This window comes from Puma concolor, chromosome A1 (assembly GCF_028749965.1).
Source record: "Puma concolor isolate L17-30 chromosome A1, mPumCon1.1.hap2, whole genome shotgun sequence".
Taxonomy (NCBI): domain Eukaryota; kingdom Metazoa; phylum Chordata; class Mammalia; order Carnivora; family Felidae; genus Puma; species Puma concolor.
In genome coordinates, this window is record NC_141667.1 from 31,493,621 (window position 1) to 31,519,848 (window position 26,228).

Here is a 26,228-nt window from a genome sequence, read left to right on the forward strand (position 1 = left end):
GAAGGTTAGAACACTGTTAGAAATAATAAAAACTTGATGGATATTCTCATCTTCTGAGTTTTAATTTTTGTCTTTTGTACTTTTAAGTGGCTGTCTCATTTTTTGGTTATCACTTATCAGGTAGCCTCACTACATACACCACTGGTTCCCAGTTTATATGCTCCATGATCATTTATGAGGAATGTTGCAAGTCATTTCCTAAAATTCCATTAGGAGAGAAATTTCTAAAGTTTAAATTTGAACATAATCTCACTTTCACTTGAACTGCAAAATGCATTTCTGGGAAGACAAAAAGGGAACACGGTTCCAGCCATCACTGAGAAGTGCACCTAAGCCTGGTTATTCCCTTGGGAGTGTATCAGCGAATCGACAGAATTCCTCCTAAGTTTCAACAGAAGGAATAGAAAGGTGGAGAGCTGCTGGTCTAGAGCACAGCTGAGAATCAAAAAAAGTTTAAGAAAAATCACCACACAAGCAAAAGAAAATCACAAAACCCACTCACTACGTTCCACACACTTTATTCACGAGACCCTTTAGCCCAAACTCCGCCTCGAATTCAGAATTGCGGGGGGAGGAAGGGAAGCAAGAACTGCTGGAGGCAAAGCCATCAGTGCGCCACGGGACAGTTGCCACAGGAGAGGGGACAGAAAAGCTCGAAACGCAAAGTCCCTGTGGACATTCAACACAAGCTATATAAATAGGGCAGTCTCCCACAATAACTTCTGGAAACATCCTGTACTTTTAGAACTGTAGGAGTGACCACATTAATAATGATGCCCCTGTGTAATGGAGCATATGTTATACACACAAACAGGGAGAGGGGGCCCTTTCATGCATGTCCTCCAGTTACTCCTCCTTCTCAAATATATTACTTTAAAAGTCACAGAAGCCTGCAATACACTATGGAAAGATTTTTGTGTAAAATCATTACAATTTCTTTAATTGGGGTAAGTTTTAAAAGGTATGTTTTAAATTTTTTAAAATTTACTTACTGTAGAGAGAGACAGACAGACAGCAAGAAGGGGAGAGGGACGGAGAGAGACAGAGATTCCTAAGCAGGCTCTGTGCTGAGCAGGAGGCCTGATGTGGAGCTTGATCCCACAACCTTGAGATCATGACCTGAGTTGACATCAAGAGTCGGACGCTCAACTAAGTGACTGAGCCACCCAGGTGCTCCAAAAGGCATGTTTTAAAGTTAAATTTTAAAAAGATATGTTTTAATTAGGTGGGATGCTTTACCTTTTTAATTTTAAAAGGTATGTTTTTGGTGGGAAACTGACACAGAGTGGCCCTTGAAAACACAGGGTTTGGGGAACCAACCTCCCACGAAGTTCTCATGGAACCTCCCAAAAATCTACATGCAAGAGCACCCAGCTGGCTCAATGAGAAGAGCACGCGACTCTTGATCTTGGGGGTCATGAATTCAAGCCCCATTGTTGGGTGTATTTTTTTACTAAAAAAATAAACTTAAAAAAAATCTATATATAGCTTTTGACTCCCCCAAAACTTAACTACTAGTTTACTGTTGACTGGAAGCCTCACCAATAACAGACAATTGATTAACATAACACATATTCTGTGTATTATATTCTCACAATAAAGTGAGCTATTTAACATGTTAAGAAAATCGTAAGAGAAAATGCATTTACAGTACTGTACTGTATTTACTGAAAAAAATTCATGTATAAGCAGACCCATGCAGTTCGAACTTATTTTTTTGTTCAAGGGTCAACTGTTATATGAGATAATTCCTGAACAATGTAGGATTAAGAAGTATTATATACTAATTACCCTTGACTCAACACAGCTGTTAACTAAGAATTTAAAAATTACTGGCTGGATATTGCAAATCTTTTTACAAAACTTTCAAGTTATATAAATACAAGATTAGAACTCATCTTAAAACAAGCAAAAATTTGGATGCCTTCATCTATAATTTATTAAAGAATTAAAAAAAGAGAGAAAGAAATAGCACCATCCCCCATCACTTGGAAACAGCATTAAAGCTTTCAAAGAGGACCAAAACAGACTACTAGGAACTCTTTCTTCAGTATTATATACTTACATCCTGCGAAAATAACTGTCCCAAATATGTTATCTTCTGTTGTGAAAACCACATTTGTTCCACTGTTTGCAGAAACTGAAATATTATGGATCTTGATTGCAACATTTTCCCCATCAAGATGAATAAGGGGACAATTTGTTTGGCCAATCTGTGCTGATAACACTTTTTCTTGAGTCACACAACAAAATGTTATATCTGAGCCTACAAGTATCACTTTGTCTTGAGGAAAAACCTTAGTCTGGGAATCAGGAGACCCTAGAAAGAGCAAAAGGAATCACAAATACTTTAGAAGCATTTTATCATAAAATAGCCCAGTGTATACAAAACATACTATAAAGTGTTTTGTAATAATGGTGGCCCAAAGACAAGGTATGACCCCCCAGGTTTCAAAGGAGCAAGACCTACACAAGAAATAAAAGTAGGTATGTCTTATCTACTTATGATGGGTGATGGTGGGGGAATGCAGGGGACTATAGGCCAATAGCTAAGGTCACAGGTTAATGTCTTAAGAAGTGTAAAGGTTCAAATTAAATGGGTTTATATCCACACATAAAAAATCCACACCAAGAAAAAGTCACTCATTATATAATTCTATTCCTCTGAAATGATTCTATGTATTTAGGGCCGACTTCTTACTTTCCATCAGCCTGAATATATGTTTAAGTATTCTACATCTTAAACAGAACTTTTTCTTTAATCCTAATTCCCTGCTGGTTAAAGCCACACCTTTGTTTTTATTTTCCTGAATGTCCAATCTTTTTAATTATCTCTAGTTTCCTACTTACTCTTTAATCTACCACAATGTGGGTCCTACCTTGACCATTCCACTAAGGTGTCTTGCTGGCCTAAATTGCTCAGTCCAACAGCCACTTCTCAGTCTCCCCTTCCCTTTGACATCCACAGCATCGGGTGTGTTGCCTAAGCTCTAACTTCTCAAAACCCCCTTCTCTCTTGGGTTCTACATCACTCTACCCCACCGGGCTACTCTTACCGGGCTACTCTTAACCCTCTGGCTACTGTCTGCTTTGCTGGCCTCTTTTTCTTTCATCCTACCCTTAGACATTCAAGCTTGTAAGATGTGTATCCCTGGTCCCCATTTCTCTTTCCCTGAGCATGTTAACCTCCAGACGTAAACAATATGAATCGCATGTATGTTGATGATTCTCAAATAGAGATCTTCAGCTCCTACTAATCACTGCCTATGAGACACTGCTACCCAGACACTTCATAAGCACCTCAAGCTTAACATATTAAGAATGAATTTATCTTTCCCACTGAATTCATTCATATATTTTCTGCCTCAGTGGAAGACATCACCAGCTGCTCAGCTGCCCAAACTAATGCTCACATTTGGTTCTATTTCTTGGTTACCAAACACACAGTCACCAATTTTAATCCTGTGTCTTCAGTGTTCACAACTTTTCTCCCTTTTCATTTCCAAACCCGAGTGCCCTACTTTACAGCTTCACTGTCTTTTGCTGAACTGCAAAAGACCCTCCTTACTCATCTACCTGCTTCCAGTCCTTCCTTCCTCGGATCCACTTCTCCATGCTGTCGCTAGAGTGGATCTACAATAAACATCAGCCTAGGTATTGACAACAATTTTCCAGGCCTTCTCTCCCACTGCCAACGTTCTACCTGCATGAGTTCCATTCAGGGTGCAGATGAGTTCAGTACACTTACAGATCCCCATGTTCTCTGCAATAACTCTGCAGCTCATATGGATCTGCTCTGTGGGCAAGAAACTAGGAGCCTTTTTTTTTTTTTTTTTTTTTAAATATAAACTTGACGTCAATAACATCTACCTAAAATTTTTAAATGTCCTTCAACGCCTACCACAGTGACTTTCAAACCTAGACGTTTATCCAATGACTCAGGAAGGTCTCTAAAAATACAGATTCCTGACTTCTACCCCAGAGTTTCTGAATCAAAATGTTCTGGGAGAGAGACTTGGAAGATCCTCAGGTGACCCTCATAACGCTAAGTGGCGTTCGGAGAACTTAAAGCTTAAACTAAACCTTAAGCAAGATTAATCTAATTCATTTGAAACGGAAGCTTTTCACATATAAGCTTACAAGAAATGTTCTTCAGTGGGCTCCAGTCACTCCACTCTTTGCGACCAGAGAAATGAGGATCGTCAACATAGCATCTAATTGCCACAGAATGGGTGGTGCACTCTAGGGGCATGTCTGAGGCCCAACTCCAGTGATGAACTGTATCTTTGCCATTCACAGTTGTGTTGTGGGTCACCTAAAAAACCAACACAAACACAAAGTGAGATTTCTAAGTGATACGTCCTGCTTTCTTTTCAGATTAAAAGACGCAACAGACTGTACACAATCACCACTAAGTTAAATAAAGGTTTGTCCTTTTGTACAACCCTCTCAGTTTTTGAAAAGGCATAATAACTCACAGAATCCATAATCGTGATTCATTTATGTTTCCTTCTTTTGTTTTCATTCCAGTATAGTCACCATACAGTGTTAAATTAGTTTCAGGTGTACAATTTGGTGATTCAACACTTCCATACAACACCTGGTGCTCATCACAATGGGTGCACTTGTTTACTTCTTCAACTTTAGGCTCCACTGCATTATTACACATGATGTTCCTTTTTCCAAAACATTCAATACATTTCACAGACAAATGTACCATTGCCTAAAATCATCTCCATTTTTCACTGAGGAAAAATAATGGGTCTGTACTTCCAAGAGTTAAAGGCAGGAGTGCCTGGGTGGCTCGGTCTGATTCTTGATTTTGGCACAGATCATTTCACAGTTCGTGGGGTCAAGCCCCACATCAGGCTCCTTGCACTGACAGTATGGAGCCTGCTTGGGATTCTCTATCTCCCTCTCTCTGCTCCTCTTATGCTTGTGCCCCTCTCTCTCTCAAAATAAATAAAAAGAGTTAAAGGCAAAGAGAGGAGCAGCATTTCAACAAAAAATTGTTTCAGGTTGGATTTGTATCTATGTGTTATATGTTTAAAGTTTTATTTTTAAATATGCAACTTATAAGTAATATAAAATAATATAAATTATTAATTTCAATTGTGAAAAATGGGAAGGATTTCAATCAAATATTGAGGATCTACTAAAAGAGACCTTGGGACCTCCAGCCAATGACAACAGCTTAAATAATTGTATTTCCCTCTCTGTTACCTTCCGAAATGTCTCCAATACAAAAGTGCATGGATTTTTTAAAAAGGTATAGATGCACAAGGGCAAACACAGGAGAAGAAACACCACCAGTCAAATTCTGGATGGTGGAGGGCTGATGGACAAGGGGAACGGACTCAGAAGACCTGAGAAAGCTGAACCTGAAGCCTTCAGTGGAAAAGGCAGAAACAACCTGACTTCTATCATGGAAATGCCAAAGGGCTCAGGAAAGGGCTGTATGCACCAGGCTCCTATGGAAATGCAGGTGAAGGTGAGGCACAGAACAGAAAGCTGCTTGAAAATTGTCTGAAGATAATGTTAGATACCCAGATCCCCTCCCACATTCTGTGCTACCAAAAGACTACTCCTCTTCATCTTGGCAGATGGGAGATTCATGCTCTGGGAAAGTAAAACCAAATATCTCTGGAATGAAGAACCTCAGAAAGAATGGAGAATGGGGAATATGGTACCACAACCAGGAAGACTGCTAACCTATGCACTGTGAAGGCTGGTGTGCTCCTGCCTTCTCCCCAGCCATTAGGAGGCTGACGGCAGAGTTCCTACTTACCTGGTAGGAACCAAAACGAATTTTCTGGAGCATAGGAACAGGTCACGATGAACACCTAAAATAATACTATTAAGATTCTGCCAACTAGATGGCCCATCCTAATCACCTATAATAACATCTCAGTCAACAAGACCCTGGATGGCAAACAGAAGTTCCTATTAGATTTAAAAATAAAAAAAAAATTTTTAAGAGCCACTTAAAATATGAGCAGCAACCAGGATGACCAGAAATTGAAGAAAAAGTTCTGAGGGTCAAAGATCAAAATAAAGAAAAAAGCAACTTGAAGAAACAGAACAGAAAGAAAGAATATTAGGTAACTGATGTCCTCAGAGGTAAGAAGAGATACTGCATCCATTAAACAAACAAAAAGAACAGAGAAAAGGGATATCTTGTACATTAAAAATATATATATTAATATAAATTCAATAATCAGACTGTAAGATAAAGTTTAAGAAAAAACTGCTCAGAAAATTGAGGAAAAAAAACAGGTAGAAAGTAAGAACAGTAAGAAAATTACTTCCCAATCTAGAAGGTCTGATTTCTGAAGAACAGAGAAAACAGAGAGGAAGAAATCAAAGACATAAAATAAGAAAATTTCCCAAATTGACAGACATGTGGTTTGAGACTGAAAGGAGCCCATGACTGCTCCTAGCACAACAAAGGAAGACAGATCCACAATGAGAAACAAATGGAACAATGTCTTCAAATCTTGAGGAAAATTCCCCAACTTACAATTGTATACCCAGCTAAAATAGTAATCACGAATGAGTGCAAAATAGACATTTTTAGAAATGTGTCTTAATGAATTTATCAAGTAGCATTTTATACTCCCACCAGAAGTGTATGAAAGTTCCAACTGTTCTACCTCTCCTCAATATTTGGAACTGACAGTCTTTTAAATTTTGTTAGCAACTAATTAAGAAAATATCTATCTTATCTATATCTATCAATATATCTATCTCTGGAAGCTATCATTGTAGGTAACAGAGAGTATCTATAATAAATAGCTATAATAAATAGCTAACAACTACGAGAATATACACTTCTACCAAATATACATTTCTACCAAAATGAGAAAATAAGAGGAAGAATTCAGGAAAAAGAGGATCCATTGTAAGAAAAAGGTAAAAGGAATCTCCCGAATGATGACAGGAGACCTCTTGGACCGCAGCTTCATAACAAATGTGCCAAAAAGAAACACAGAGGTTTGCCCTGGATGGGTTACGTGTATACCTAGGTATTAATCTCTTCTAATCAAGGGCTGCTGGTAGGAGTGGAGGCTGCTGGAGCTCCTGAGAAACCTCTGGCCACGAGAGTCCTCAGCTACTTACCACACTCCTGCTGTACAAACATTATCTACGTGAACCCTCTGTAAGAAGTGTTGAGAAGTAAGTCAGAAGGTCTCAGAGCTATTCACAAATGCATAGCTGGTAAGATACTAGTGTGCGTGGACATTTCAACAGGAGATTCATAAAACTTGGAGAGAATTCAGGAATGAATTCATGGAGCATGAAAATAAAACTAAAAATACAAGACAAGAAGTTGTACCCCCAAAAAAGGAAAATGATAATACACTACTTGGTTCAGTTGTGGATAGTGTTTATATCTATATCTACCAAAAATTAGAGCAGTCTACCAAAAATTAGAGCAGAATGAGAGAACAATATTGGAAAAAGATGGGAAATGTAAGAGACAGCAAGCATGGAAGCATGCAAGTGTGTGTGCCCAGGGAAGGCGAGGGGACTAAATTCTCATTACCCACTGTTAAAATAAAACATTGCTCAAAACTGAAAAGAAAAATGAAGAAAGAGAAACATAGGCATGCTATTTGGAAAATGGAAATACATAATAAAAGAATCAGGTAAAAGAATTGAAAATTGTTGTTTATAGGGAGAGAAATATGGGGGGGGCGGGAGGGTGCTGCGTAGCTCCCAGGAGTCACTGGCATCCTGGTCTGTGCAGCACATGCTTCCTTGCCCGCGTATGAGGCCAAGGGCATAAATGGTAAAGTTCCAAATAAACACTAACGTATAGTATTCTTGATTCTTAAACTATCACAAAATAATAGCATATAACCTGTCACAAAATGACAGGTTATAAGCAATTATGCTTTAAATGCTGGTATTAATAACATATAATTATAAACAAAAATGTCACATTTTACTATAGATCTGGATCACCTGCCCTCTTACATTTCACTTTTTAAAAATTAATTTGTTCTATCTCTGTTTTTCTTGCCTCTTTCTCTACTGCTCGATACAAAGATTTTTCTTCAAAGATCACATCCCCAAAAGTAGGGAATTGCTACTTTGTCAGTGTCATCTTCTTTCATATCTTGTGGCAATGAGCTAGATGATCTTAAAAATAGCATCTCTGTTCATGTATGCTTGATTTCACTTATGCTGCAAAGATCAGCCTTCTAACTCTAGCAGCCCTCAGGGAGCCCCCAAAGGAGGTAATGACAAGTGATAATTGTTTAGCAGCTTTACAGATAACACTAATCATTTACTAAAGCAAAGACTGGCACCACTTCACAAATGACAAAAAGGAGGTTTGGGGAAGTTACCCTAAGCCGGTAAGTGGTAACCCAAAGCACAAAGTGTCAGGCCATGATAAAAAGCCACAAGAGACAATTTCAGATAAGCAATAGTTATAAGACAACAATGGTACAGCTATATCAAAGCTACTTGCAAATTAGACTGACAGACAAGAATTGACATTGAAATTCAAGAAAAGAGAGAGCATTTTAGGCCGAGATAATTAGGATGGGGTTTAAAATAAGGGGCAGGATTTGACTTAGGTCTTGAATGTACATTCAGTCTGCACTGGTGAAAAGGAAAGGGAAGGCTCCTTACACAAAAATAAATATATCTACTTTGTAGCGGAAATTGTGGTGGGTAAGAAAGAGCACAGACTGGAACTAAACTGCCTGTGATTGAGTCCTGGCTCCACTACTTAATGTCTTCCTGTGTCTCTGTATCTTCATCTATAAAATGGGGATGATGTTCATAGTGCCTCCCTCATGGGCCGGCTGTGAGGATGCAAAGAACATACACAGAGCTTTTACCGCAGGGTCAGGAATGCAAGGAATTAACACCTACAGAGGTTTTACAGGTGTCAGCACTGCCGGAAGCACTGGAGACATGTTGCCTACAGTTATGGCGGCTCTCATTTTAGGAATGTCATACACAGAGTGTCAGAAAGGAAAAACAAGACAGTAACTATAAAGTACAGAGTCATTCTATTTTTTTTTACCTTTACTGTCTATCTTATCTATGCACTCAGGCAAATAATTGTAAAATCATGAGATAGTCTTCCAATTCTTAAATCTAAGCGCATTTCAAATCCACTGAGGAGGAAGAGAGTTCAAGGAACAAAAGGGGGGATTACCAAGTACCAGCTGTCAAAACTGTTCACTGCTATTCCTCATTATCCTTGCGATTAAGAGCAAACTAAAAGCAGATCATAAGGAAACCATAAACAAAATTTTAAAAAATAGAGAAAAAAACATGTACTACTAAATGTAATAATGTTATTTCAGGTTCAGATAAATTCAAATTTACAGGCTTATACAAAATTTCTCAACAATTACTATGACTAAATAGGTTTCAAAACATTTATTTTTATGTTTATAGTATTAGACAAAAATAAAACAGCAAATTATATGGATAAGTTTGTTTATGTAAAAACACGCACACGAAAAAAGCTGGAAAGAAAAAGAAAAATGTTTACTGTGTTTGTGTGGTGGAATCATGCATTATTCCTCCCTTAATTTCTTAAACTTATTGTAATGGTTATACATCATTTTAATAATTAAGTGATTTTTGAGTCATAGCATATAGTTTTTAATGAACCCTAAAAGGATAGTTGATCTACTCCCTTAACACTGTAAAGAAAAGTTCACTGATACCACCTTAAAAATCTTTTAAAAATTATTTGGGGGAGAGAGAGGGAAGATGGCGGCGTAGGAGGACGCTGGGCTCACCGCGCGTCCTGCTGATCACTTAGATTCCACCTACACCTGCCTAAATAACCCAGAAAACCGCCAGAGGATTAGCAGAACGGAGTCGCCGGAGCCAAGCGCAGACGAGAGGCCCACGGAAGAGGGTAGGAAGGGTGGCGAGGCGGTGGTGCGCGCTCCACGGACTGGCGGGAGGGAGCCGGGGCGGAGGGGCGGCTCGCCGGCCAAGCAGAGCCCCCGAGTCTGGCTTGCAAAAAGCGGAGGGGCCTGACGGACTGTGTTCCGACAGCAAGCGCGACTTAGCGTCTGGGAGGTCATAAGCTAACAGCTCTGCTCAGAAAGCGGGAAGGCTGGAGGACAAAGGGAAGGAGAGCTGCTGAGCCCCCGGACGACAGAGCTCAGTTTGGTGGGGAACAAAGGCGCTCGCCAGCGCCATCTCCCCCGCCCATCCCCCAGCCAAAAATCCCAAAGAGAACCAGTTCCTGCCAGGGAACTTGCTCGCTCCGCGCGCAAACACCCAACTCTGCGCTTCTGCGGAGCCAAACCTCCGGCAGCGGATCTGACTCCCTCCTGCTGCCACAGGGCCCCTCCTGAAGAGGATCACCTAAGGAGAAGCAAGCTAAGCCTGCCCCTCCTGCCCCTGTGCACCTTGCCTACCCACCCCAGCTAAGACGCCAGATCCCCAGCATCACAAGCCTGGCAGTCTGCAAGTAGCCCAGACAGGCCACCCCACCCCACAGTGAATCCCGCCCATAGGAGAGGGGAAGAGAAGGCACGCACCAGTCTGACTGTGGCCCCAGCGGTGGGCTGGGGGCAGACATCAGGTCTGACTGCGGCTCCGCCCACCAACTCCAGTTATACACCACAGCACAGGGGAAGTGCCCTGCAGGTCCTCACCACGCCAGGGACTATCCAAAATGACCAAGCGGAAGAATTCCCCTCAGAAGAATCTCCAGGAAATAACAACAGCTAATGAGCTGATCAAAAAGGATTTAAATAATATAACAGAAAGTGAATTTAGAATAATAGTCATAAAATTAATCGCTGGGCTTGAAAACAGTATAGCGGACAGCAGAGAATCTCTTGCTACAGAGATCAAGGGACTAAGGAACAGTCACGAGGAGCTGAAAAACGCTTTAAACGAAATGCATAACAAAATGGAAACCACCACAGCTCGGATTGAAGAGGCAGAGGAGAGAATAGGTGAACTAGAAGATAAAGTTATGGAAAAAGAGGAAGCTGAGAAAAAGAGAGATAAAAAAATCCAGGAGTATGAGGGGAAAATTAGAGAACTAAGTGATACACTAAAAAGAAATAATATACGCATTATTGGTATCCCAGAGGAGGAAGAGAGAGGGAAAGGTGCTGAAGGGGTACTTGAAGAAATAATAGCTGAGAACTTCCCTGAAGTGGGGAAGGAAAAAGGCATTGAAATCCAAGAGGCACAGAGAACTCCCTTCAGACGTAACTTGAATCGATCTTCTGCACGACATATCATAGTGAAACTGGCAAAATACAAGGATAAAGAGAAAATTCTGAAAGCAGCAAGGGGTAAACGTGCCCTCACATATAAAGGGAGACCTATAAGACTCGTGACTGATCTCTCTTTTGAAACTTGGCAGGCCAGAAAGAATTGGCACGAGATTTTCAGTGTGCTAGACAGAAAAAATATGCAGCCGAGAATCCTTTATCCAGCAAGTCTGTCATTTAGAATAGAAGGAGAGATAAAGGTCTTCCCAAACAAAAACTGAAGGAATTTGTCACCACTAAACCAGCCCTACAAGAGATCCTAAGGGGGACCCTGTGAGACAAAGTACCAGAGACATCACTACAAGCATAAAACATACAGACATCACAATGACTCTAAACCCATACCTTTCTATAATAACACTGAATGTAAATGGATTAAATGCGCCAACCAAAAGACATAGGGTATCAGAATGGATAAAAAAACAAGACCCATCTATTTGCTGTCTACAAGAGACTCATTTTAGACCTGAGGACACCTTTAGATTGAGAGTGAGGGGATGGAGATCTATTTATCATGCTACTGGAAGCCAAAAGAAAGCTGGAGTAGCCATCCTTATATCAGACAAACTAGACTTTAAATTAAAGGCTGTAACAAGAGATGAAGAAGGACATTATATAATAGTGACAGGGTCTATCCATCAGGAAGAGCTAACAATTATAAATGTCTATGCACCGAATACCGGAGCGCCCAAATATATAAAACAATTACTCATAAACATAAGCAACCTTATTGATAAGAATGTGGTAATTGCAGGGGACTTTAACACCCCACTTACAGAAATGGATAGATCAACTAGACACACGGTCAATAAAGAAACAAGGGCCCTGAATGAGACATTGGATCAGATGGACTTGACAGATATATTTAGAACTCTGCATCCCAAAGCAACAGAATATACTTTCTTCTCGAGTGCACATGGAACATTCTCCAAGATAGATCATATACTGGGTCACAAAACAGCCCTTCATAAGTTTACAAGAATTGAAATCATACCATGCATACTTTCAGACCACAATGCTATGAAGCTTGAAATCAACCACAGAAAAAAGTCTGGAAAACCTCCAAAAGCATGGAGGTTAAAGAACACCCTACTAACGAATGAGTGGGTCAACCAGGCAATTAGAGAAGAAATTAAAAAATATATGGAAACAAACGAAAATGAAAATACAACAATCCAAACGCTTTGGGATGCAGCGAAGGCAGTCCTGAGAGGAAAATACATTGCAATCCAGGCCTATCTCAAGAAACAAGAAAAATCCCAAATACAAAATCTAACAGCACACCTAAAGGAACTAGAAGCAGAACAGCAAAGGCAGCCTAAACCCAGCAGAAGAAGAGAAATAATAAAGATCAGAGCAGAAATAAACAATATAGAATCTAAAAAAACTGTAGAGCAGATCAACGAAACCAAGAGTTGGTTTTTTGAAAAAATAAACAAAATTGACAAACCTCTAGCCAGGCTTCTCAAAAAGAAAAGGGAGATGACCCAAATAAATAAAATCATGAATGAAAATGGAATTATTACAACCAATCCCTCAGAGATACAAACAATTATCAGGGAATACTATGAAAAATTATATGCCAACAAATTGGACAACCTGGAAGAAATGGACAAATTCCTGAACACCCACACTCTTCCAAAACTCAACCAGGAGGAAATAGAAAGCTTGAACAGACCCATCACCAGCGAAGAAATTGAATCGGTTATCAAAAATCTCCCAACAAATAAGAGTCCAGGACCAGACGGCTTCCCAGGGGAGTTCTACCAGACGTTTAAAGCAGAGATAATACCTATCCTTCTCAAGCTATTCCAAGAAATAGAAAGGGAAGGAAAACTTCCAGACTCATTCTATGAAGCCAGTATTACTTTGATTCCTAAACCAGACAGAGACCCAGTAAAAAAAGAGAACTACAGGCCAATATCCCTGATGAATATGGATGCCAAAATTCTCAATAAGATACTAGCAAATCGAATTCAACGGTATATAAAAAGAATTATTCACCATGATCAAGTGGGATTCATTCCTGGGATGCAGGGCTGGTTCAACATTCGCAAATCAATCAACGTGATACATCACATTAACAAAAAAAAGGAGAAAAACCATATGATCCTGTCAATCGATGCAGAAAAGGCCTTCGACAAAATCCAGCACCCTTCTTAATAAAAACTCTTGAGAAAGTCGGGATAGAAGGAACATACTTAAAGATCATAAAAGCCATTTATGAAAAGCCCACAGCTAACATCATCCTCAACGGGGAAAAACTGAGAGCTTTTTCCCTGAGATCAGGAACACGACAGGGATGCCCACTCTCACCGCTGTTATTTAACATAGTGCTGGAAGTTCTAGCAACAGCAATCAGACAACAAAAGGAAATCAAAGGCGTCAAAATTGGCAAAGATGAAGTCAAGCTTTCGCTCTTTGCAGATGACATGATATTATACATGGAAAATCCGATAGACTCCACCAAAAGTCTGCTAGAACTGATACATGAATTCAGCAAAGTTGCAGGATACAAAATCAATGTACAGAAATCCGTTGCATTCTTATACACTAACAATGAAGCAACAGAAAGACAAATAAAGAAACTGATCCCATTCACAATTGCACCAAGAAGCATAAAATACCTAGGAATAAATCTAACCAAAGATGTAAAGGATCTGTATGCTGAAAACTATAGAAAGCTTATGAAGGTAATTGAAGAAGATTTAAAGAAATGGAAAGACATTCCCTGCTCATGGATTGGAAGAATAAATATTATTAAAATGTCAATACTACCCAAAGCTATCTACACATTCAATGCAATCCCAATCAAAATTGCACCAGCATTCTTCTCGAAACTAGAACAAGCAATCCTAAAATTCATATGGAACCACAAAAGGCCCCGAATAGCCAAAGTAATTTTGAAGAAGAAGACCAAAGCAGGAGGCATCACAATCCCAGACTTTAGCCTCTACTACAAAGCTGTCATCATCAAGACAGCATGGTATTGGCACAAAAACAGACACATAGACCAATGGAATAGAATAGAAACCCCAGAACTAGACCCACAAACATATGGCCAACTCATCTTTGACAAAGCAGGAAAGAACATCCAATGGAAAAAAGACAGTCTCTTTAACAAATGGTGCTGGGAGAACTGGACAGCAACATGCAGAAGGTTGAAACTAGACCACTTTCTCACACCATTCACAAAAATAAACTCAAAATGGATCAAGGACCTGAATGTGAGACAGGAAACCATCAAAACCTTAGAGGAGAAAGCAGGAAAAGACCTCTCTGACCTCAGCCGTAGCAATGTCTTACTCGACACATCCCCAAAGGCAAGGGAATTAAAAGCAAAAGTGAATTCCTGGGACCTTATGAAGATAAAAAGCTTCTGCACAGCAAAGGAAACAACCAACAAAACTAAAAGGCAACCAACGGAATGGGAAAAGATATTTGCAAATGACATATCGGACAAAGGGCTAGTATCCAAAATCTATAAAGAGCTCACCAAACTCCACACCCGAAAAGCAAATAACCCAGTGAAGAAATGGGCAGAAAACATGAATAGACACTTCTCTAAAGAAGACATCCGGATGGCCAACAGGCACATGAAAAGATGTTCAGCGTCGCTCCTTATCAGGGAAATACAAATCAAAACCACACTCAGATATCACCTCACGCCAGTCAGAGTGGCCAAAATGAACAAATCAGGAGACTATAGATGCTGGAGAGGATGTGGAGAAACGGGAACCCTCTTGCACTGTTGGTGGGAATGCAAATTGGTGCAGCCGCTCTGGAAAGCAGTGTGGAGGTTCCTCAGAAAATTAAAAATAGACCTACCCTATGACCCAGCAATAGCACTGCTAGGAATTTATCCAAGGGACACAGGAGTACTGATGCATAGGGGCACTTGTACCCCAATGTTCATAGCAGCACTCTCAACAATAGCCAAATTATGGAAAGAGCCTAAATGTCCATCAACTGATGAATGGATAAAGAAATTGTGGTTTATATACACAATGGAGTACTACGTGGCAATGAGAAAAAATGAAATATGGCCTTTTGTAGCAACGTGGATGGAACTGGAGAGTGTGATGCTAAGTGAAATAAGCCATACAGAGAAAGACAGATACCATATGGTTTCACTCTTATGTGGATCCTGAGAAACTTAAGAGAAACCCATGGGGGAGGGGAAGGAAAAAAAAAAAAAAGCGGTTAGAGTGGGAGAGAGCCAAAGCATAAGAGACTGTTGAGAACTGAGAACAAACTAAGGGTTGATGGGGGGTGGGAGGGAGGAGAGGGTGGGTGATGGGTACTGAGGAGGGCACCTTTTGGGATGAGCACTGGGTGTTGTATGGAAACCAATTTGACAATAAATTTCATATATATATAAAAAAAATAAATAAATAAAAAAAAAAATAAAAATTATTTGGTTTCTTTAATGTCACAAGAAAAAAATCTATTTTGATTCAAACTTACTAATTTTATGATTTCCGTATTTTCTTTACGCAGAATTTTAACTTCCCAGATGACATTTAAGTGACGGGGAAAAACAGAACCCCTGTCATTCCACTTCAGGTGTAATGTAGAAGTTGAGAAATCAGCAGACAAATTCAAGATCTCTGGAGTATCTGGAATTAAGGCTTGGGAAAAAAACAAAAGACAAACTTAGTAAAATAAGTAATGTTGTCTTCATATTGTAATTCCGTTAATCAACTATTTTAAACTCTATTCCTTCTTGATCAAAAAAGAATCAAGAATTAAAAGCAAACTCTCAAAGTGATTACTGACAAAAGAGAACATATGTATTTATTTGTATAAGCAGCTCCCAATGATTCATCAGTCAAATTTGAGTAAATTATTATCAAATCTTAGTATGTTTCCTTATACAAACAGCTACTGGGTTCGCATACTACTGTAGTGTCATCAGTCTGGAATCTACAAATAGGCAACATCAGAGAGAAGTAAAGGAGCTTCCTTTGGGTAACTGTAGGTCAAGCCTAAGAAAATGATGGAATATGGAAAGCTTGCTTTGGTAGACCTTTCCATCTGTTTCCTCTGCACCCTTCCCACTCATCTCCCAGTGTCAGAACCCCCAATGCTGGTGAAAGTCACCCACCTGGGGATGCTATGAGCTATTACTGGTGTGGATATCTGTAAACAGCAGCAAGACCATAGGAATGACCAAGGCATTAAGTGAGGATGCCAACAGGGTACCATGCAGATTTGTGAAGTACTCAGCAGGGTAAGAAGTCCTTCAGAAAAGCTAGCTGAGCTGTGGCGTGCAATGCAGTGCAGAGGGCTGGGAGACATAATGTGATTAAGTGGGAGACCACTGGAGAAAGGCTGACCAGGGTAGCAAGGATATGGATCGTGATACCTCATCATGTGCATGAGGGATATGGAAAAGGAAAAACCCTGATAGGCACTTCAAAGAAATGACCAGATTGAAGAAATGAAGGATTAGCATAAGGAGAAAGGGAAACATCTAAGATTTCTTCAAGTTTCTAGCCCAGAAAGCAGGCAAAAGGAATCACCGACATTGGGAAGAAACGGGAGGATAGGCTCTGGATGACCAAGTATCTGGGGAGGTAGAGCCTACCAGTGGAGAGGTCTGCAGATAGCAAGTGAGAACGGGGACCATCAGCACCATGGACACAGGCTCAAGAGGAACTCTCTGAGTGTAGCTGAAGAAATGAACTTGAACACAGACTCAAAATGGCCAAAGCTTGTTTGAGAGCTACCAATAGACAGTCACAGCCTCAAGGAGCCAGAGAACCCCAGCAAGAATCCTGAGAGGCACAAGGAAACCAGAGAAGATACAGCATTGCTGAGACCAAAAGAAATGGGTTGTCATCTGGGCCAAATAAAGACAGTTCATAGAAGAAAACTGAGCAAAGACCACTGACATTGGTGAGGGTACTGTTAATATTTGAGAGAGAAGTTTGGGAAGGCAATGGGCTCTGAAGCTGCCTTACAAAAGAAAAAAAAAAAAAAACATGCTCAAGGATATAGTACCTCATAGGGAGAAAATGGTAAATTTCTTACTTTTCAAAATCTTCAAGTCTCCCTACCTACAAGGGATGAGTAAATTACTAAAATAGTTTGGCTCAATGAAAAACACATAAGATACGAACCTGTTCTGTTCTATGAAACATAGTCTTCTGGTATGAAGGGCAGACAATGTTGGGATTCTTTCCTGCATGTTCTCTCTTCAAATAACAATGTGAACGTAAGTTAAAAGAAACCCAGAGACACATGTTCTTGGGGGCTCACACCTCTCCTAGCACTTCCCCAAAAAGCACAGGGGCCAGTGAAATAAGTCACGGCAAGCACAAACTGCAGGACTTTCCAGAGGTAGGGTAGCCAAATGTGCTAAGAACATAGCACTATATAACCTGTATTTGCACTATACAGCCTATAACAAAAGTGGCAGAGCAAATCAATACAAATTAGTCTTGGGATTTACGAATAAGTTCTCAATAAATTTAGCTGAAATTTGCTGAGCACAGTGCTCTACACTGGATCTGTGTAAAATATTTATGGCTGTACAGGAAATAGTACATGTGGATTCAAAACCTAACCACTATGTAGCAAAGTCAACAGTTTCACAGCTACATGAGGACAGTGGAGGATGCTTTACAGGGCAAATTTTAAGTAGGAACTGCTTTTAAAACAGAAGGAGCCACTGGGGCATCTGGGTGGCTCAGGTGATTAAGTGTCCGACTCTTGGTTTCAGCTCAGGTCACAATCTCACGGTTCATGAGTTCAAGCCCAGCAATGGGCTCCAACACTGACAGCATGCAGCCTACTTGGGATTCTCTCTCTCCCTCCCTCTCTCTGCCCCTCCCCCCTCTCAAAATACAATAAATAAACTTAAAAAAATAAAATAAAACAGAAGGAGCCACTATATCATATACCTGAAACTAATATGTTAACTAACTGGAATTAAAATAAAAACATAATAATAATAATAATAATAACAACAATAAAACAGAAGAAGCAAACAAGGAGCAAGAAATTCAAGGTGCCAGTGTGATCACCCAGAGCAGAGGCTTCTAAGAACATGGTTCTTTCAAGTGTTTCAGGATGTCATGATCCAGTAACTTAAAGATTATGGGAAAATTTACACAAAGTATTTGTCTATTAAGATGCTCCCTCCCTGAAAAGTACACGTAATTTACATGTTATCTAAATAGAAGTGGGCTACTCTTCAAAACACAAGTCATATACAGTATTTTAAGCTAAGGAAGGGAATAATCACAATTATACAAATGAAAAGATTAAATATACACACACTTTTCTCACTACTTCATAGTATACATCCTCACAGTAAAAGGGAAGTTTCCCTAAGCTCCCATGAACTATCTATTATCTGCATTTCTTTCCAGCTAAAACGGACACTTGAGGACAATATTAATTTGCTTTCTAAAAAACAGGAACTTTTCAGCTGGGAAAGAAATGTAATCATTTGTGTTTATTTTTTAAAGCTAGTACATCTTTACCTATAACCTCCATGTTCTTCTTCCTCAGGACATCAGAAGATGGGGGCTTCCCTACTTCATTTCTGGGATCTACATGATTTTATTCTGCCTCAGACAGATCCATACTTTCAGGTTATTTTAAACTTAAGACACTAAAAGTCTTACAAAGACTTCTTTTTGTGCTAGCCCTGGCCAATTAGAAGCTTATTAAAAAAAACTGTACACACACACACACACACATATATATATATATATATATTAGTTTTCTTTATATGTATACTGTTGAAAGCATCTGAAGAAAACTGAATTTCTCATACTTTTTTAAGCAGCCAAATGCCCCAAACTCCAGATCCTCTAACGCACAACTGCACCAACATTCCACAGCTTCTCCCGAACACAGCAGGTACTCAAAGATTTGCTGATGCAGCCACCTCCCTCTCTTATATTCATCTAGTTTGCTTTTCAATTTTCTTAGCAGTATTATCATAGTAGTAGCAGCTTAGTATTGGGATACTATTAATCTAATATTCTAATCACAATCAGAGCCAGTATTATTAAAAATGCTATCAACAAACTACATGATATGTAAAAACAATGAACTATATCATTCTAGTAAGTCATCCAGAATCTGTCTTGATTTGCCTTTCTAGTTCTTTAATTTTTTTTTTTTTAATGTTTATTCATTTTTGAGAGACAGAGATAGACAGAGCATGAGTGGGGGAGGGTCAGGCAGAGAGGGAGACACAGAATCTGAAGCAGGCTCCGGGCTCTGAGCCGTCAGCACAGAGCCCGACGCAGGGCTCAAACCCACGGACAGTGAGATCATGACCTGAGTTGAAGTTGGACGCTCAACCAACTGAGCCACACAGGCGCCCCCCCCCCCCACCCCTTTCTACTTCTTTCTATCCAATACTGACATCTTCAAGCAGCTCCCAGACAGAATCTTCTCAATACCTGCTGAAAAATCAGACAACACAAACTGGCTCTCTGACAGAGTCCTGGGGAATTTTTTAAAAATCTGGAATGAAATTAAGTTAGATTCCTCATACTTTACTACAAAATAATTCCAGATGTGTAAAGGATTTAAATCAAGCATGATAATAAAACCAAAATCTCAGAGAAAAATAGCAAGAGAGTATATTTATATAAAAATGAAAACCATGAAGTTTAAATTTTAAATTTGGGCAATTATTTGTAGGAAATATGGCAGAATTAATAACAATATTGAGAGCTCTTGTGAACTGATGGAGGAAAAGCTGAGTTTCAACACAAGAGAAAAATGAGAGAGGATACAGACAGTTCAGAAAAGAATGAGAATGACTGATCATTTTTTCCCAAAAAAGTAATCACAGAAATGCAAAGTCAAAGTGCTCTAACTGGGGGCCACCAGATTGAAATGGCAGAACTAAGAGAAATTGGCAAAACCCAGTCCTGGCAAGGAAGTGAAGAACAAGTCCCCTCTAGTGTGACGTTTGCAAAGAGACTGAAATGCAGAGACTCAAAAGTTTTGGAGAGCAACTGGCAATGGACATCAAAATCCTAACAAGGGGACTGTTTTTAATGCAGCTTTCCCAATTCTAGGAATTTAGCCTTAAGGACATCATCACACAAATCAGAAACACGTATTTGCGAAACATGTTCATTAAAGCATTGGTTATTACACTGAAAGACCAGAAATAAAAATCTCAATGTTAATAATCAGTCACTTAAGTAATTATGGTACCTCCACTCAGTGGAATACTCTGCAGCCTATACAAATAATACAGATTTATTTAGATATCAAACCGAAAACTCTGTTTTCTGTTAAGCAGGTTACTTATGTACTAATATGAACCTCACTGTTTATATGTATATGCACAGAAAATATATTTAAGTGTTAACAGTATTTCTCTGTGGGTATTGAGATCATGGCTGATCTGTTCAAAACATTCTCACATGGATCTCACATACAGCTACAGAAAGAAAGTAACAAACATGGCTCTTCTCTCTTTAACTTAAAAGGCAGTGAGACAGATGCTAAGTTCCTGGAAAGCACGCTTTGTTATTATCCTTTCAAAATCTGTTCTATCTCAGACACAGACCGCTCCAAACATGCATCTTATCTATAAAATTGAACAAGTCACCAATTATATTTTTCTCCTTGTTGCAAAGTAAGTCATCCTTATAAGACTCATCATAATGTCATTACGATGCCACGCCCTCACAGTTGTCAGGAGAGAAAGAAACCTGCTTCTCCCACCATTAAGAGTCAAGAGTACTGGGGTTTTTAAGGTCTCAGTGTGTAGCAAAATCTCCATCTCCATCAGTCTGGGCTATGTCACGAGGGTAACATAGGTCATAGGCATTCAATCAACACACGTGTAGAAGATCTTGCCACGTGCAAGGCAGTGGGCGAGGTGCCAGGTGTAGAAGGCACACTCCCTGCCCTACTGAGCCTATTTCTTGCAGAAGCAACAAACGCAGTGCCTTATTACATAACACATTATTAATGCAACTGTGAGAAATGCCACAAAGGAGAAAAACACACTGCCTAAGGGAATGTTAAGAAAGGAATCGGATCTCCTCTGGGAGGGGATAGTCAAAGACCACTTCCTAGAGCATGCGACACCTGAGGAATTCTGAAAGGTATGCAGGAATCAACGAGGCGAAGTGATGCCAAGAAAAGTACCCGCATGTGGAAAGGATCGTCAACTCTGTGACATTTACTCTGACTCCTTCCTTCCTGATCCTGGCTATGCTCTAGAATCCACAGTATGGTTGCTGGGGAAATGCAACTATTAGTCTAACAAGTGGAATTCAAAAGAAGAGTAAATTTCTGCCAATTACAAAGCACTGTTGCTGCCTTATTTTCAAATCAATTGTCTTTTCAAATACTTACAAACATTTTTTTCATTTAGTGTGAATTTACTTATAGGATTTCCAAAATCATATAGACGATTTATGGTTATTTCATGATCGCCAGGTAAAAGAGCTGGGATTTTAGCATTTGCTTTCTCTGACTGATAACAAGAACGGGACCTGCAATATAAAAAATCACATTTTAATTAGTGGATAAAACTAATAGTGCAATTTTCATAAAAGCCTGATTAACACAAAATGCACCAGAAAATACTTTCTGTTCTTTCATACAGAAACACGATAGGTTACACTGCGTTTTAAGACTGAAAAAAGAGAGGTTAATGGTAAGTGCATCAACATGGAGGATGAATAACCAGATTGGGCCAGAGAGTCGAGTGATAAGCAGAGATGGTCATTTCAAGAAACTCAGGATTTCAGCATGCCCTTCACACTCCCACCAGCCTTCCCTCTGCAGCCTTCCCTCGAGCTGCACACGCCTGCTCCCCTAACCCCCCACCCCTCTACAGAAGACCATCACAGAGTCTCACGTGCAGAGGCTGCTCCACAGATAGAGGACAAGAATGAAACTGGCTGTCTGTGGCCCTTCAAACACACCCTCGACTTGGCCACTGCTCCTGTTTTGGCTCACGGTTTGGTCTGAACAACACTTTCTCATCCGCTCTGTTTCCAAAGCTCTTCCAGTTCCCCATCCATTATCCCCTGGACAAAAGTCATTCCTCTCCTCTGTGGTTTCATGGCCCTCTGAACCTTTCAAGAGCGCATTTATATTATTTTAACCGTTATTCATGTATATTTCTAACGTCCCATGCAAATCTGAACTCAAGCAAAGGGCCTCTGCGGTGTCCCGGCGTCCCAGCGTCCCTGCCCGGCACGTCGCGCGGGCCTCTCCACGTCACTCACTAGGAAGGACCACCACGGAACAGGTCGGCTCACCTGTTCTCAGCCTCACAGCGGGAGGCTTCGTTAGGTGTCAGTAACACAGAAGCACCTGAATTCGCTAAATCGTGCTATTTCATAAGTTCCATTATGCCACTGAGCCCCTATCCTTTCAGGCTGGAATGTCCTTCTGTCCTTTTGCTGCTGAGAAGACCGGGAATTAGTACTCCGCAATCACCCCTCCAACAGCCTCTCCGGCACCCCACGCTCCTCAGTCAATGCTCCGTCGACCCTTCACATAGAATTTCCACATTTCTGGCAGCACCTGACCCACAGCACTGCTACGATTGGTCTCCTGTGAACAGAGAGCCAGAACAACTCCCTCTCCCTGTGGCCTGAGGTAAGCCACTCATGTTATTTACCAGGTTTGTCAGGTTCTCCCAGACCTGCTGGACTCACAGCAGGACTGCACTTCCCACTCCTCTGAGGCAAGGCGTAGCGATGCAACTTTATTTATGGAGAAATGGGAGTGAAAGTCACATCTGTCACTTCAGGAAGGAAGCTCTGAAAGCCAGCACTTCATGCACTGGAGGGTGAGGGAGCCCTAGGCCGGGCGCCCTGCGGGAGAGACTCGGGGTAGAGATGCCAGCTGGCCCCAGAGGGCCACAGCACGAAAGCAGGTAATAAGCCTTTATTTTCACAGCAAGTAAGATGTTAGAGCTGTTTCTGCAACACAACCAAGCTCCTCCTGGTTGACAAATTCCCACAAAGCTTAGACTAATGCTCAATAAATGTACACCAAACGGGGAAAACCTGAGTAGTACTTAAATGCAGACTTATGTCAATTCGCATTAGGACCGCCCATCAGCCAACTGGCCTCAGACCCGCCGTGCTGAACAACTCTGGTGTCGCTGAACCACTTTGCCTGGGCCCGTGGAGTCAGGGACAGCGAAGAGAATGTTCTGGTTTGCAGAGAGCCCAAAGGCCTCACCTCCAGGCTTCGGAGCTTGTGGCCTTCTCCAAGATCGCCCGAGAGGGGGAAGGTGGTGGGACCTGTGACTGGCCTCCTGATGTCCACTCTCCCTTTCCCTACATTAACCCCAGGTTTATCCAGGCACACTACCCCGCCTCTTATGCAAAGAAAATCACCCTTCTTTTCCTCATTGCTTTCTGGAAAGGCAGACATGACGGCCACTCCTCAAGCATCCTGGGACCATGAGGCCCTCTGCTAAAGGTGGCACGGCGGCATGATAAAGAGGAACCTGGGTCTCTCATCAACAACCATGTCAGCCTTGAACTGCCTACTCCAGGCCTGACCTTTCCCATTTGGCAGAGTCAAAACCTCAACCTAACTGATCTAGACAGATGGTGTGGGACAGACCAGTAAAACTTCTCTACAGATCAGAATCCACAACATATTCAAGGTGTGTTCCATACTTAATATTCATATAACAAAAGAATCAAAGTTTTAACCAGGAGAAGGGTTTTTTTCCACTTTGATTGACGTAAGATTCAGATTTTTTAGGAAACAGCTAAGATTTAAAATTTCATTAAAATATTTCTAGAACAAAATCTCTATGTTCTACAACTGAAGACCTTTAGGTTACAGCTAATAATCAAAGTATCTCTATTACCTGCTTTCAATGCAAACTTCATAAATAGTACCATGGCCTGCTCCAGAGGGTGCTTTCCAAGAACAGTCCCACACTTGCAAATTGTTAGTTATACACTTCAAATCACGAGGAGCCCCTGGAGAAGGAGAGAAACACACACACACACACACAGAACATGCTTAATAATTTAACTGCACTGTAAAAAGGTCAACACATCAAATCATCTTTAGTCATGAGTATGAGCACATGTGTCTGCACAGGAGCCAGGTTCTTTCTGCAGGACTGACTGCAGAGTCACAGGAGGGACTGGTTTTAGGTTTCTCCTTGTAGCTGTGGATTAAAAAATGAGAGGAAACCGATGGACGTGGGCCAACCACTAGACCACTTAGGGACTGGGCCTCCATCAAAGTCCCACCTCCAGCCACTAAGATAAATGCAGGGAGGGACGGTAGAGTCAAGGATGAGACCCAGAGAGGGCCTAGAAGATTTTTTAAATAGCCCCATTGGCCCCACTCCTTCCCCCAAAACAAATAACTACAAGTAAAAATTACAAGTTCCCCATGCCCACAAACACAGCTTCTGAGCACTTGTAGCCATTGCTGTCTCTTTGCCTGTTACCAGACTGCTACCTGCATGGAAACCCCATAACCAATCTTTAGATTTTTATGAAGCATATGACATTTACGCAGTAATGAACTGACACGAGTCTGAAAAATATGTCTTTTGTGTAGGCCTAAACAACTGAAAAGTAACAAATGACTCAGAAGATTATAATCCTAATAGTGCTTATTCACACCTATAAAATACTATTAGGTCATGGAATACAGAAGCACGATACAATGAAAAATTATCATGCTGAAAAGAAAATGAAAAAAAAGGAGGGTACGAGAGGGAGGACAAAAGGCAAAAGGAAGGAAGAGAGGGAAGGAGGGAGTGGATAAAGCAATTATAGTGTAAAAAAGGTTATTCTCTCTCAGACTCTATATAAATGTCTCTGAAAAAGATTTTTTTAGTTTTTACACACGATTGGCATGGCATTTCGGAAAGCAATAAATTATAAAGCTATTTATATGACAGAAAACAAAAACGTTAGAAATACATTAGAAGTTATCAGTAATCATAATAAAATTATTCAACAGTGATCCTGGGGGAAAAGTGATGTTTAATTATGGAAGTAATATTAAAAATAAGTTCAGGGGCAAAAGGATAATGTTCTTCATAAAAATAAGTGAGGTAGTAAATCTACACAAACATTTTCAATATATTTAAAAAAGATGGACACAGCATTTTATTAAAGAAAGATATTTAGATTTCATTTATGTGACATTCAGAAAAGCAAAATTATAGACAGAACACAGGTCAGTGTTGGCTGGAGGTGGTGAGAGAGGGGCTAAATACAGAGGAGCATGGAGAATTTTCTAGAATGTCCTACTTCTTGATTGTGCCGGTGTTTACATGACTGTGTACATTTGTCAAAACTCACACAATTTTATCCTAAAAGGGTGAATTTTATTTTATGTAAATAATATCTTAATTTTTTTAAATGGGGCAAGAATATTTACATCTACCTTTATGGGCCTTTATAAAAGAGAACAAAAAGTACACAGAAAAAAAAAAAAAAAGATTGCAAAGAAATGGATTTTAACCACAGAAAACCTGAAGGGTTCAATAAAGACACAGGATCACCTCATAACCAAAACAGTAATGGCAAAAAATAGCAATGGCATTGCAATCAGTTTATTCTCTAAGACTCAGATGTACTTACCCCTTTTCTGGCTATTTACTTGATTCATTAAATACAGAAGAATAAATGTTAGTAAGAGCCGCTGGAAACTTGAAGTCATCCTCATCCTTTTACCATCCACCATCCGGGATGGTCTTCTCAAACGCAAGGAAATGTTCATCATCCGTGCAAAGCAGTCAGTCCTAGGCGAGGAGAAGAGTTTCAAATGGTGCTCAAAGTGCTCCAAAGACCCCTCGTACTGTGCCCACCGGCACAGAAAACAGAGCCGCGCGAATACTGAAACATACTCTACATGAACAACTTTGTGCACACGAGACTCGGGCTGCCCGGGCTTCAGGAGATGTGAACATTCAGACACAGCGGTTGCTTCCGGGATCCGTCACAG

At 40.3% G+C, this 26,228-nt stretch overlaps 1 protein-coding gene across 2 annotated transcripts in view; it reads right to left on the reverse strand.

The window, feature by feature from the left end:
• The window catches only part of LIFR (LIF receptor subunit alpha), an 85,874-nt gene that overhangs the window by 34,371 nt on the left and 25,275 nt on the right, over window positions 1–26,228 (reverse strand). For both annotated transcript variants that reach the window (XM_086677534.1, XM_086677527.1), the window contains exons 2-7: window positions 25,865–26,025; window positions 24,121–24,235; window positions 21,630–21,769; window positions 15,747–15,910; window positions 4,141–4,315; window positions 2,066–2,320 (exon numbers count right to left, since the gene is read on the reverse strand). In XM_086677534.1, the coding sequence (XP_086533660.1) occupies window positions 2,066–2,320; window positions 4,141–4,315; window positions 15,747–15,910; window positions 21,630–21,769; window positions 24,121–24,235; window positions 25,865–26,006 (991 nt within the window). In that variant the 5' untranslated portion in view covers window positions 26,007–26,025. The remainder of the gene's footprint in view (window positions 1–2,065; window positions 2,321–4,140; window positions 4,316–15,746; window positions 15,911–21,629; window positions 21,770–24,120; window positions 24,236–25,864; window positions 26,026–26,228) is intronic.